We start from the raw sequence: 14,134 nt of genomic DNA, 5'->3' as shown, positions 1-14,134 counted from the left end.
TAATTTGCCCCATTTATGTTCTAAAAAAAAGTCCAAACTCATAAACCCTTCTCAGCTATTTCCACTCATCTGCTCCCAAAACCACTTTAAAAACATGGACGAGTTTCATCATTTCTTGTTTGCATTTATATACAGAATTCTTTTTTTTTTTCTCCACCTACCTGTTGAAACCCATTCAAAGCCCTCCACAAATGACGTATTTTTTTAAAGCCTGATTTGAAAGAGCTATGTGCTAGTACTAAGACTGGCATCATAAATGATCAGAATGGCTGGTTTAAGACAACAGCAATTTATTCTCAACAGTTGGTTAGGCTGGACATCATGGTGCCAGCCAACCTGGTTTCATCCAGAGGCTCTGAGGAGAACCTGGGTCATTCCTGTCTCTTGGTTTCTTGTCCTGTTGGCAACCCCCGGCATTCCTTGGTGGCTGCTGTGTCTTTCTGATCTCTGCCTTCATCTTCACATGGCCTGCTTCTCTCTGTTTCCTCTGATTGTGGCCAAATCTCACCCTCTTTTCTCTAATAAAAACACGAGAACTTTGGATGTAGAGTCAAGTCTAATCAACTATGACCTCATTTTGACATGATCATGTCTGCAAACACCCTATTTCCAAGTAAAGGGTGTTGAACATATTTTTTCTAGGGGACTCAATTCAACTGTCATGAGCTCTTTTTATTATGTCACTCTGGTTTTACGCTACCAGGGCATTTTGTATTAATACCTCTTCCTAATCTGTTTGTAGCGAATCTTTTACAAATATATGAGTCTATAAGTGACAAGCCTGGTAAAAATAAATTCAGCCTTGAGGCCTATCTCACTATTGAATATTAATCATTTAAAACATTTTCTGGAAAGCTTAAATAAGAAAATCCTACATATTTTTGTTAGTTTACTGAGTGAGTTGCCATTTTAAGACACATACTCAATTTTTAAATCCTTATTCAACATTTCAAATTAAGGGGTATTTTTTTCCCACATAAAAATATTCAAACTGCTTTTCTGCTTTAAAATTTCAAAAAGTCTGGCATCCAATTATAGATGGTTTGATTTCTTAGAAAAGAACAGTTCTGTATAACAGAGTGGCATATGGTACAATTTCAGAGTGACACATCAAAGGTAATATTCTTTATGTAAATCCTGAAAATAAAGCAAGAGTGCATTTTCTTAATGTATGGGAATAAGGAACGACAATGACACCTCCCTATCTATTTTCCAGCTGACAATCTATGTTAATTGTTCATAAGACTTGAAAAGTATTTTAAATTCTTGCATAGATAGTAGCTAGTTCTAAAGGTACCTTCTGGAGCTTGACTGACTTTGGGGGGAAAACTTTGGTTAGCTCATAAAAAGGGCACATGAGTTAGCTAGTGCTCCGCTGTGTGAAATGAGGGGCAGCAAGTCACACAGAGGCCATAGGCAGGAAGTGCAGCGTGCTGGACGTGAGGACGATGTGACCCTAGACAGGGCGCTGACACAGCAGATGGCTGATAAACCATTCTTCCACTGTTCACAAAGTTCAAAGATAGGGATCTAAAGGACAACCAGGTGAGACTGAAAAAGCAAACCATTGGAATTGGGGCTTAAAGCAATACTCCTCGAATGAGTACTAGATTTTATTCTCCAGGAAGTAATCTCCAGAGATTATCAGTTTTTAGTGAGTGATTAAATCAGGATACTTCATTGAATGATGAACAATTAAATTAACTGTTCATTAGCTTATTCATTTTTTTTTCACAGTGAATCAATTGTTCTTTGTTTCCAATGTCCCAAATCAGAGAACCTCTTTCAGGTTTGGTGCATGGGCCACATTCATCCTAAGTGGTGTCAACTCACCTCAGCCATTATTTTGATGCCCTGGTAGGGACTGCTCTCAACTAAATCTACAGACCATTTCACTCACTTGCATTATACATTAGCGCCTCACAGTACAAGGGAATGAAGTCATAAAACATTGCTCAAATTGCTTCTGTCCCTGATTTGTTTATCATGCCAACTTTATAAAACCAGGACCAAATTTTACCGAATTAACCTAGTCCTTTTATGACAGGGTGCAACGTAAGGTTTGGTAGTTTTATTCAATGTGAGTCTACAGAGAACATTAAAAATTTAGTTTCAATACAGTGTCAGCGCTACATGCATTTTGCTTTCTCTAAAGAAATAACTTCAAAATCCCAACACATTTCAGATTACACAAGGCCACTAGATGCTGGTTTTTTAAAAATGATTTCTTCCAAATCTCTTAGAAGGATAGCTAAGAACCAGATGGTTATAAACCAGCCATTCTATTCCACAGTGACTGAGTCAGCTAGAAATAGAAGTTGTTTCAACTTCATTCAAGTTGTCTTTTGTATTGAACAATCAGTAAACAGAAATGTCGCCCATTATCCCCAAAGTAAATGGACTGCTCATAAAAAGTGCTGGGCTGACATCACTTGAAACCGAAGTATTATGTTTATCCACAGACCATGTAATCTGAGCAGCAGCAGTGAATATCTTTTGATATCGCATACCCAAATTTGACTCCTTAAATGCAATAAAATTGATTTTGTCCTTTGTAATGGATATGTGCCAGCTGTTATCTTGGATTCTATAAACTATACTTTAACAATTTAAAGTCATATTTGACTATATAACTGAATAATTATCAGAATCTGCTAGTTGTTTAACTGGCTCACTTCTATTAAATTAGCTTTATTACCACAAATATGAAAAGTTCTACAGTCAAGGGTGAGTACCTCCAATAATAGAACCTTTAGGTGCCTGGGTGGCTCAGTTAAGTGTTGGCCTTTGGCTCAGGTGGAGATCCCAGGGTTCTGGGATAGAGCTCTGTGGGGTGTTTGATCCTCCCTCTTCCTCTGCCCCTCCCTCCCTTGTGTGCACACAAGCATGCACTCTCTCAAATCAATCAATCAATCAATCAATCAATCAATCAATCATCTTTTAAAAAGATAGATCCCTTATATGAAGAACCTTCCTTTCAATCATAAGTTGAACACTTCCAAAATCAAATAATCTACGTGAGTCAAAGGATTTCATAATTGGGAAATAGAAATGCTTTAAAAAAATCAAATAAAAACATTTTTGGTGAAATTATACATGTGCATTTTCTTCATGAATAGTGATTAGGCTTCATAGTGGGTTCCATTCACCTAAGTCCAAGAACAGGCTTTTTGTCTAGTGTCTAAATCTTTACCACAGAGGCATAGGTTCATTTCTGTCTATAGGTTCTGTGTCAGAAGTGAGAGCCAACACAGGTTTTGTAATTGCCTATATTATAAAGTATTAATCAAAATAAAGACTTCAATGTATTCCTATTACCTTTAATTTTGAATGAAATGAATGATTTTTTACTGTATCCCTTTTGAATTTATTGGTGGTAGGAAAGATCATGTGAAGCATGAGAAGCAGAAAACCACAGAAAATCCTCCAGGAAAAAAAGTGTTTTCTTAAAACAATCAGCAATAATAATGTAAGATACAAATATATCTTATTGACTAAGAAAGGGTTATGGGGAAAAGATGTTATTTTTAGAAAATAATGTTCTCTTAGAAATAATGATATAGAATCTGGGAACGTAATGTGAACAAATGATATCCAGGTATTTTGGGTACAAAGTAATACTTATACAAAAATTTTAAAAATTTAACTATAAATATGTGGATATATTAGGACTTGGGATTTACTCAATAGTTTTCATTTTTAATATGGGGGAATTTATCCAATTCATGAATATTCCATTACATATTTTGGATGGAAGAAACTATAAAAATAACTTCATTATATTATGGAATAAATTCAATGCTTCAAATAATTATTTCAGAAATTAATCAGGTTGTTCAGACTTTAAATACAACTGACCTTCAATTATTTGGAGATAAATTTCAGATTTCATATACAGGCATACCATGTTTTAGTATGCTTCATTTATTGTGTTGAGCCAATGTCAAGTTCTTTACAAACCGAAAGTTCATTGGCAACGTTGCATCAGTCTATCAACATCGTTTTCCCAACAGCATTTGCTCACTTTGTATCTCTGGGTCACATTTTGGTAATTCTGGCAGTATTTCAAACTTTTTTGTTATGGTGATCTTTGATGATACTATTGCAATTGTTCTGGGATGGTACAAACTGTGTCTATACGTGATGGTGAACTTTAACTGATAAATGATGTGCATGTTCTGAATCTCCACTGGCTGGCTGTCTCCCTGTCTCCTCAGGCCTCCCTATTCCTTGAGACACAACAATATTAATATTAGGCCTATTAATAATAAAATAAGCCATATTTGATGACAATGCCCTCTTGGTGTTCAAGTGAAAGCAAGAGTCACATATGTCTCGTCTTAAATCAAAAGTTAGAAATGATTAAACTTAGTGAGGAAGGCATGTCAAAAGCTGGGATGGGTAGAAGCTAGGCCTCTGCCTCTTGTGCCAGTCAACCAAGCTGTGACTGCAAAGGAGAAATTCTTGAAAGAACTCCTGTGATGACATGAATAATAAGAAAGCTAAACAGCTTTCGTGCTGATACAGAGGAAGTAGTAGTGACCTGGAGAACAGATCAAACCAGTCGTGACATTCCTTCAACCCGAAGCCTAATCCAGAGCAAGGTCCAAACTTTCTTCAGTGCATGAAGGCATCGAGGTGAAGAAGCTGCAGAAGAAAAGTCTGACGCTAGTAGAGGATGATACATAAGGTTTAAAGGAAAGAAGCCATCTCTATAACATAAAAGTGCAAGGTGAAGTAGAAAGAGCTGATGTTGAAGCTGCAACAAGTTATTTAGAAGATCTGGCTAAGATATTTCATGAAGGTGGCTACACTAAACAACAGATTTTTAGTACAGATAGAAATAACCTTATATTGGAAGATGTCATCTAGGACTTTCACAGCTAGAGAGGAGAAGTCAATGCTTGGCTATAAAACTTCAAGGGACAGGCTGACTTCTTAGGATGTCATGCAGTGTGACTTAAGTTGAAGCCAGAGTTCATTTGCCATTCTGAAAGTCCTAGGGCCCTTAAGAATTGTGCTGGATCTACTCTGTGCTCTGTAAATGGAACAACAAAGTCTCAGTGATGGCACATCTGTTTACAACACAGCTTACTGAATATTTTAAGCCCACTGTTGAGGTCTACTGCTAAGAAAATAAGATTTCTTTCAAAATATTATTGCTATTGGATTGGCAATACATCTGGTCACTCAAGAGCTGTGATTGGAGATGTACAATGAGATCAATGTTGTTTCCATGCCAGCTCACACAACATCCATTCTGCAGCTCATGAATCAAGGAGTAATTCTGGCTATAGTTGCCATAGACAGTGATTCCTCTGATGGGTCTAGGCAAGGTCAATTGAAAACTTTCTGGAAAGAATCTACTGTTTTAGGTGCCCATAAGAACATTCATAATTCATGGGAAGGGGTCAAAGTATAACCACAGGAGTTTGGAAGAATTGATTCCAACCCTTATGAGTGGCCCACAGATGTGGTGGAAACATTAAGAGAACTAGAACAAGAAGTGGAGCTTGAAGATGTGACTGGATTGCTACAATCTCATGGTAAAAGTTTAATGGTGATGAGTGACGTCTATGGATGAACAAGGAAAGTGGTTTATTGATATGGAATCTACTCCTGCTGAAGATGCTATGAAGATTATTGAAATGACAACAAAAGATTTAGAATATCTTCCATAAACTTAGTGATAAAGCAGAGGCAGGTTTTGAGAAGAACTGACTCCAATTTTGAAAGAAGTTCTACTGTGGGTAAAATGCTATCAAACAGCACTGCATGCTGCAGAGAAATTGTTCATGAAAGGAGGAGTTCATCGATGTGGCACATTTCATTGTCTTATTTCAAGAAACTTGCCACAGGCACTCCAAACTTCATCAACCACCACTGTCACCCTGATCAGCTGATGCTGAGGCTAGATGCTCCAACAGCAAAAAGATTATGACTCACTGAAAGTTCAGATGGTGGTCAGCATTTTTTGGCAATACAGTATTTTTAAGTGAAGCTATATACATTTTTTTAGCCATAATGCTATCGCACAATTAATAGACTACAGTGTAGAATAAACATAACTTTTATTTACACTGGGAACCTGAAAAATTTATTTGACTCACTTTATTATAATACTCACTTTATTGTGGTGGTCTGGAACCAGACCTGCAATATTTCTAAGGTATTCTTAGACAGACATAGTTGAACTCTTTTTCCTTTTTTCTCTTTTCCTTAATGAAGGTAAACAGAATCTATTAGCTAGATTCTAGGTTTCCAACATCTAAACCATCTGCTCCTTCATTTTCTAGGCATCGACTTGAGATTAGAACATATTCAAAAAGAAGGATCAACAGATCTCTTTTCAAGTAATAGGCAAACTCCAGAAATTCTTATTTGCATTCCATCATATTCTACTCATAGGGTTATTGCAGCTGACCTGGTGGGCCGTGGCAATTTACACACACACACACGCACACACACACACACACAACACAATGATCATTTACTCCCCCGCACACCATCACACACAACAATCTGTTATTTGGCAATTTAAACAATTTTCCCCATGGAACTGCCAAACTAGCCTCTAAAACTTGTTAAAAAATTATCTTTTAGAAAAAGCTAAAATGATAAATATGTCATTATAACAAATCTCAAATACAAATTTTTACTCATTTATTACTCCATTAATTCAACAAATTTTATCAGCACTGTGTTGCTGGATATACTGAGATGAGAAAGAAAATATGGTCATGTCTTCACAGAGAGATTGTGAAGGGAGTATGTGAAGTCCAAAATCAGGGCACTGTGGATGTGGACAGCAGAGGTATTAAGTAAGAGGAGGGGGCAAGGGACATGACATACTGGTGCCAAAGTGGAAGCCAGTGTGGAGGTGGCTGGGATATGAGTGTGTGCAGGGGGCAGAGCGGGGCAGGGTGGGGAGGCCTCATGCAAAGAGCGCATGTTAGAAGGAGCAACACACACGTATGTACCCTTGCCTATGTTTCTTTGTGCTCATAAAACATATACCAGCTACCTAGGCACACATCTAGGATTATTTTTGTCATCTGTCCTTACTGTTCTCTGTTTCTTTTTACCATATTAGACTATACTAAATGCTTTTTTTACCTTGCAAGTCCCTCCGTACTCTCTTTTAACTTAAAAAAATACATCACTGGTGACCTTAGAGATAGTATAGATACATTTGTCATTGCGAAGTTTTTTGAGATAATTGTAGATTCACACGTAATAATAAAAATATTACAGAGAGATTGTGTAAACTTTGCCCACTTTCCTCCAATAGTGATATTTTGTAAAATTATTGTATAATATCACAACCAAGATATTGACATTGGTAGTATACTGATTTTATTCAGATTTCCCCGGTTTTGCTTGTACTTACTTGTACCTGTAAATTCTATACAGTTTGCTGCCTGTGTAGGCCTGTTTATGCCCTGCTACAATCAAGATAACCGCTCAGTGCCCATGCAAGTTCATGTAACTTTTATGACATACATCCCTCTGGGGCTCCATACCCCCAATCTCGTTCCTAACCTCTGACACCTAACCTGTCCTCCATTTCTAAAATTTGTCATTTCACAGATGTTACATAAATGGAATCACAAAATACATAACCTTTTGGGATCGACTTATTCTCCCTTGGCATAATTCAGTCAAGATTCATCCAGGTTGCTGCTTTTATATCAGAGTTTGTTCCTTTTTATTGCTGAGGAGTATTTCATGGTGTGAGAGGATGACCACAGTTTGTCAAAAGACATCTGGGTTCTTTTAAGTTTTTGGCTATTTCGAGCAAAGCTATTGTGAATACAAGTGTATATGTGTGTATGGACATAAATTTCCATTTTTTTCCTGAGATAAATGTCCAAGAATGCAATTGCTGGATCATGTAATAATGACGTTTAAAATTATAAGAAGCTGCTAACCACTTTCCGAAGTGTCTACCATTTTACGTTCCTGCCAGCAATGTATGAATAATCTAGTTTCTCTGCAACCTCACAAACATTTGGCGGTGTTATGTTTTAAACATTTTTAGCCATTCTGATAGGTGCACCATGATATCTTACTATGGTTTTAATCTGCACTTCTCTGATGACTAACTTTAAAAAATTGTATACATTCATTCACATGGTCACATATGCATAATTTCATATAAGTGGGGTAGTTTATATGCTGGGTATTTTCTTCTGTTCATTTCATTTTCTTTTCCTTTTTTTGCGATTGCACTTTTCCCCCAGCTTTCTTTTCCATCCACTTCATTATTACTCCCTCTCACCCCAGGTAACTCTTGGTAAAACACACACTATCTCGTTACTTTTATAAAGGTGACTCTTCAGTATATACTTCTCTGCTGGTTGGTTTTGCTTGAAGTACTAAAATTCATAGAAATGTCTTCCAGTTAATTGGCTTAGAGTTCTTTCTAGTGATTATGTAACATTTCATGAGAAGGATATACGATAATTTGTTCAAATATTTTCTTGACAGCCATTTATTTGTTGCCAATTGTGCTGTCATTACACATAATTTGCTTAAACCCATGACCTCATGTACTGGTATGTATGTTTCTACAGGATATGTTCCCAAAGATGCTCACTGAGTCAAGGGTCTGTATACTTATTTCATACCAGTTGCCTGTTTTCTTGAAACAAAAATTGAAGCAATTCACCTTCTCACTAGCCCTCATAAGAATCCCTGTTTACCTGCATTCACATTAGAAATAAAATGTGAGAGCTCCTTTTAATTTTGGCTTTAACTGTATTGCTGTTTTGATTTTCACATCTGTGACTGTTTTACAGCTGGAGTCTTTTTTCCAAATGATTTTGCCATTTTATCAGCAGACATGGACTATTGATCTTAACAATGATCCAAAAAAAATATAATTTGCTAGAAAAAGAACTCAAATTCCCTGTTTATGTGATTTTTTTCTTCCTTTCTTTTTTCCATTGTCATGTGTCATGAAGTTAAGAAAATTTAATAAAACCATGCCATAGTTTCTTAAACACGTTTATACTAGTTTCAAGTAGACTGCTATATCTACACACAAAAAAAGTGATTTAAAAAACAAATAATTTAAATAAGCCATAAATTTAAATGAGTTGAAAACTCTTTGCCAGCAATTCAAATAAAAATGTTCTTTTATTTTTACATTTGGTTCTAGCTTCAGCCTCACTGTCTGGAAATTCTTCTCTTGGAAATTAAGCCCATTTTGTTTTAAGCAAAAGTCTTTGTCTCTCAAAAATGCATGACCCATGAAACAACCACCATCACAAAGGAAATAAAAATAATCTTAAAAAGCTTCCAACATTAGACTTGTGGGTGACAACTCTGCATCTGAATTTCAGAAACATAATTCAGTATCATTCTTATCTGAAATAACAGACTCCAGTATTGCCTATGTACCTACAACATGGCTCAGTGTAATTTCAAAACTGTAAGGCAGTAGTGCAAATTGAAGCACACAAACAATAGTGAAAATTATCTTTTATCTTTTTTGGAAAACCAATTTTATGGTTGTTAGTTTTAATAGGAGACATTATCTAAGAGCTCAGAGAAGAGTGAAGTGGTGAGACAGCTTTAAGACAGTGAACAAGAAGACACAAATACTTTTGGATGTTATAGGCCAGCAAGGTTGGGACAGGCTCTATTGCAAAATGGAATTGATATCACAAGTTAACAGACTACTATGCAATGCCAAAAGTCAATTTTAAATGATGAAATGAGGCCAGATGATGATGGAAGAGAAGTATGGCGACGAGGAATTACACGTTGATAAATTCCCATTCAGTTTAGCAAAACTAAGAAAAGCATAGGTGAGGAGATGTGAACAATTTTGTTTGGGCAAGTTGACATGATCAATTTTAGAATAATAGAACCTGATATTAATTACACCTGTAAACTTTAACTATAAATCCAGAAGCATTATTTCCTCTTTTTTTTTAAAAAAAAAATACTCAGCAAGGCTTCTACTAAAGACTTCACTATTATTTTAAATTCCCATCTTTCGATCCCTTAGTGCTTTTTGCTTCCATCCATTATAAAACGAATGCACCATTTCATTGAGAAAAATCTTTAAAAAGCTATAATAAGCCAACTAATACATTACATAGCAGAGGGATTTCAAAATGAAAAATACTGTAGGTTCAAACTATAAACTGCTGTGCATCTCAACAATGTCAGCGTGCTTTATGAGCTGGGATGCTAAAATTCAATCTGAAATGTATTTACTTGTAGTACTGAGAATCCATGAAAGCAGCCAATTGCTCAAAGTTCCGTTCTGGAATGTCTGGGGACTTCAGCTGTGCTCTGCCACACTGTCGCATGGCAGTGTTATTATTTTCCCACCAAATGCCTACAGCTGCACCCGGCAAGAATCAGAAGACAAGTCACAAGCTTGCCCTAACAACATCTCCCAGGCACTGTTTACTTAATTCTTCAAGCTTGAATAGAAACCTCAAGAGTCCTCAGACCACCTGGGAGCAAAATCCAGACACAGACAGATAATAAACAAGCACCCAAAACATCTGTAGGAATCAATAGGTTGAGCTTCTTCCTAAAGTCTTCTACATCACAGTCTTATCACAATAAGCCTTCCTATTCAGTGGTATAACTTAATCCATCTGGGCCATTGTCTCTGAAGCAGTATAATTTCCAGAAGCTGTAGACGAGGCTATAATTGCTTACCTGACTCACAGGCAAATGTCTTTGACGTTTCATCATGAAAGATAATTGCCACTGCATGCTTCTTTGTCTCTCGAGGCAGTCTGGTTATATTTTTGATGTTGTGCAGTTCAGTTACCTTGAAAGAAAAACATTTTTCACTTAGTGTACAGTATACACTGAATACTGTAGAGTGCTGAAACAAAATGATCAGTTATTACTCTCCTAAACCACTTCCCACTGAATATTTGTATGATTTTCCAATTAACTGTAGCCAGAAACAATACAGACTGAAATAAACACATCTTTTCTTCTGCCCTCAGCTTTTGGTCCTTGTTTGCTGGATTTTGAAACAGTCTAAAATTATGTAGAATAACTCCAGGGAAGCAAGGCCTCTGTGTTTTTATGAAAATTGTATTTTCTGCCAATGGTAGCAGGTGTGGCACACAGAAGATTCTCAATAAATCATTGTTAAATACTCATTGGATTTCATCTCTCTCTTCCATCCTAACTCCCACCCATTGAGCAAGGTCCTGGCGGGGACCATAGTCACAACACAACTGACACTGGCAGAAAAAGTGACTCAAAAATTTGAGGTCATAAATATAAGCAATGGACCTGCTTCCCACATAGTGTTCATAAACCCATGTACCCATGCCGACCTCACCCCACTCCCTCACCAAGGCCCATCCCTGATCCATGTGCCCAGGTCAGCAACTCTTTATTCATTTGGCAATTAATCAATATTTAATAAACTTACTTATTCTAGCCCTAAATTGTCTATGGGCACAAGTTGTTCTGCTACCATTTGTCACCTTTTCATTTTCTCCACAGTCCAGAGAAACGGGCAAATGCCTATTCTCTCAACTACTCTGTAAACACACTGCAATAACAACATTCAAGAGTAAATTTTTAAAAATCTACTTCTCAACATGCTGAATGTGATTTCTTCTAACATAAAAGATCTGACAGGTTCGTTCTCATTTTAACTTACTACAACTATTTAAAAATCTCTCTTGAGGAATGCCTGGGTGGCTCAGTGGTTGAGTGTCTGCCTTTGGCTCAGGGTATGATCCTGCAGTCCCGCAGGCTCCCTTTGTGGAGCCTGCTTCTCCTGCCTGTGTCTCTGCCTCTCTCTGTGTCTCTCATTAAAAAAATAAATAAAAATCTCTCTTGAGCGTTCTCTGATCCATGAGCTGATTAAAAGTGCGTTGTCTAATTTGCACACATCTGAGGATTTTCCAGCTATGTTGCCATCATTAAGTTCCAGTTTAATTGCATTGTGGTCTGACTACAGATGTTGTACGATTTCTATTCTTCTGAATTTGTGTAGGTATATTTCGTGGCCTAGAATGTGGTGTATCTTGGTGAACGTTCCCCGTGAGTTGGAAGAATGTGTTCTATTGTTTGTTGACAGTATCTACAGATGTCCATTATATCCAGTCAACTGATGATGCTATTGAGTTCAACAATGTCCTTACTGATTTTCAGCCCGCTGGATCTGTCCATTTGTGAAAGAGGGCTATTAAAAACTCCAGCTATGATAGTGGATACATCTATTTCTTTTTGTAGTTCTATCAATTTTTGTTTCACATCATTTGATGTTCTGTTGTTCAGTGTACACACACTATAGATTGTTATGCCTTCTTGTAGGATTGACCAAGTTATCAATATGTAATGACATTCTTTATCCCTGACAACCTTCCTTGCTTTGAAGTCTTCTTTGTCTGAAATCAGAATGGCTACCCCCTTTTAAAATTAATGTTAGTGTGGTATATTTTTAATGAATTTTTAAATTATATTTTTTGATTCGTGTTAGCATGGTATATTTTTCTATATCCATATACTGTTAATCTTTGTATTTATATTTAAGGTGGGTTTCTTTCTGAAAATATGTAGTTGGATCTTGTTTTTGGATTCACTCTGACAATCTCTGTCTTTTTAGACCATTTATGTTCAAAGTGATCACTGATATAGTTATATTAATATTTCTAACCGTTTTGTTTGTTCTTTGTTTCTATTTTGTCTTCTCTTTTTCTGCATTTTACTATTTTAATTGTGCATTTTATATGGTTCTATTTTCTTCTCCTTTCTTATGATTTTTTGTTTAGCCAGACATGATGTGTTGGCTAAAAGGAACTGTTATAACAAGGCCCTTAGTGGCACAGTGATGAGGGGTGGGGGGATAAGTGTTGTCTAGTCCTCTGGTAGGGTCTCAGTTTTGGACTTAACAGGTGGACTTCACATGTGCTTGTCAGTCCTCTCCACCTTAGGTGGGAGAGGATGGCCAGAGTGGGCAGGAACTGGATATTTCCCTTGTTTTTGACCAGGGTACAATTTTGATTTGATCGATCTATGTTCAATGCTTGCTATGTTATGGCACATGCTTTAACTGCAAATGAAGGCTTTTGCTGAAGGGAAGTCTTCATTCATTCATGACTTGCAATGCTGTCCTAGAAGCACTATCAGTCACTGACTAGTATTCTAGGTGGAGAAAAATGTACAGAAGTATTTCATGTATTTTAAACATTTTAGTCCTCCATTTTTGAAGATAACATTGGTGTTGACGAGGACACGACAGCATCAAAATAGTTAAAAGTATCAATTCATGACCAAAAATTGTACCCATGTCATGTAAAATAAGGTCTGTAAAGTAGAACAGTGTGGCTACTTTTTAAAGAGCCTGGTGTTATCTGTCACAATCCCTTCTAAAATCTGTGGTGACCTAGACATTCAGCCTCATAAAATAACAAACCCATTACTCGGGATTACTGTATAAGCTGTCCAGAGGAGCTCTTTTACTCTCTGTCAAAGGAATTTAGAGTTCTGTCACAATGCTGAGAAGCTAATTCTAATATGTCCTTTTTGGATATTTGTTTTTCTCTTACATGTAATTATCTCATTAAGATTAACATGAAAAATTAAAATCAGTAAGACATTTTAAGCAAAATAACCTACAAAAGGTTAGCTTCATATTTATGCATATATACAAATACATATGCACATACATATACTATATGTGCTTTTTTGTATCTATGTATATATCTATGTATCTGAAAATACTCATTTCCTCTTCCAGGAAAGAAAAATTAGACACCAATATCTTACAGTTTCTGAGGATTAATACCTTGGAGAGAAAGATGAGAATGCTTTTTTTGGAACAATGATTCACATATTATATTTAAAGTACCTAAAGCGTATTCTCAAATAAAGTTAAACTCTTGAATTTTTAAATGACTTGATAAGTGACTCACATAATATTTAAGCTGAATTTTATTCTAACATAGCACATTGAAGTTATATTTGAAAAAGAGATATTATTCTCAAGTGTTATTAACTTTAGCTAAACAAAGGATCTTACCAGAATTCAGTAGAGTCTAAAAGCAATAAAGATCATGTGTTGTCCAAGAATTCATGAAATTTATGGCAGGTGAGCATAAAAGTGGTAAGCTGCTATCTAAGCTATATCATG

At 36.2% G+C, this 14,134-nt stretch overlaps 1 protein-coding gene across 2 annotated transcripts in view; it reads right to left on the bottom strand.

Moving 5' to 3' along the window:
- DOK6 (docking protein 6) overlaps positions 1-14,134 on the bottom strand; it is a 358,944-nt gene that overhangs the window by 212,436 nt on the left and 132,374 nt on the right. For both annotated transcript variants that reach the window (XM_072758090.1, XM_072758089.1), the window contains one exon: positions 10,687-10,801. In XM_072758090.1, the coding sequence (XP_072614191.1) occupies positions 10,687-10,801 (115 nt within the window). The remainder of the gene's footprint in view (positions 1-10,686; positions 10,802-14,134) is intronic.

This window comes from Vulpes vulpes, chromosome 5 (genome assembly GCF_048418805.1).
Source record: "Vulpes vulpes isolate BD-2025 chromosome 5, VulVul3, whole genome shotgun sequence".
In the NCBI taxonomy this organism is placed as follows: domain Eukaryota; kingdom Metazoa; phylum Chordata; class Mammalia; order Carnivora; family Canidae; genus Vulpes; species Vulpes vulpes.
Note: the sequence above shows the minus strand (reverse complement) of the source record. Positions and strands in the feature narration are given on the sequence as shown.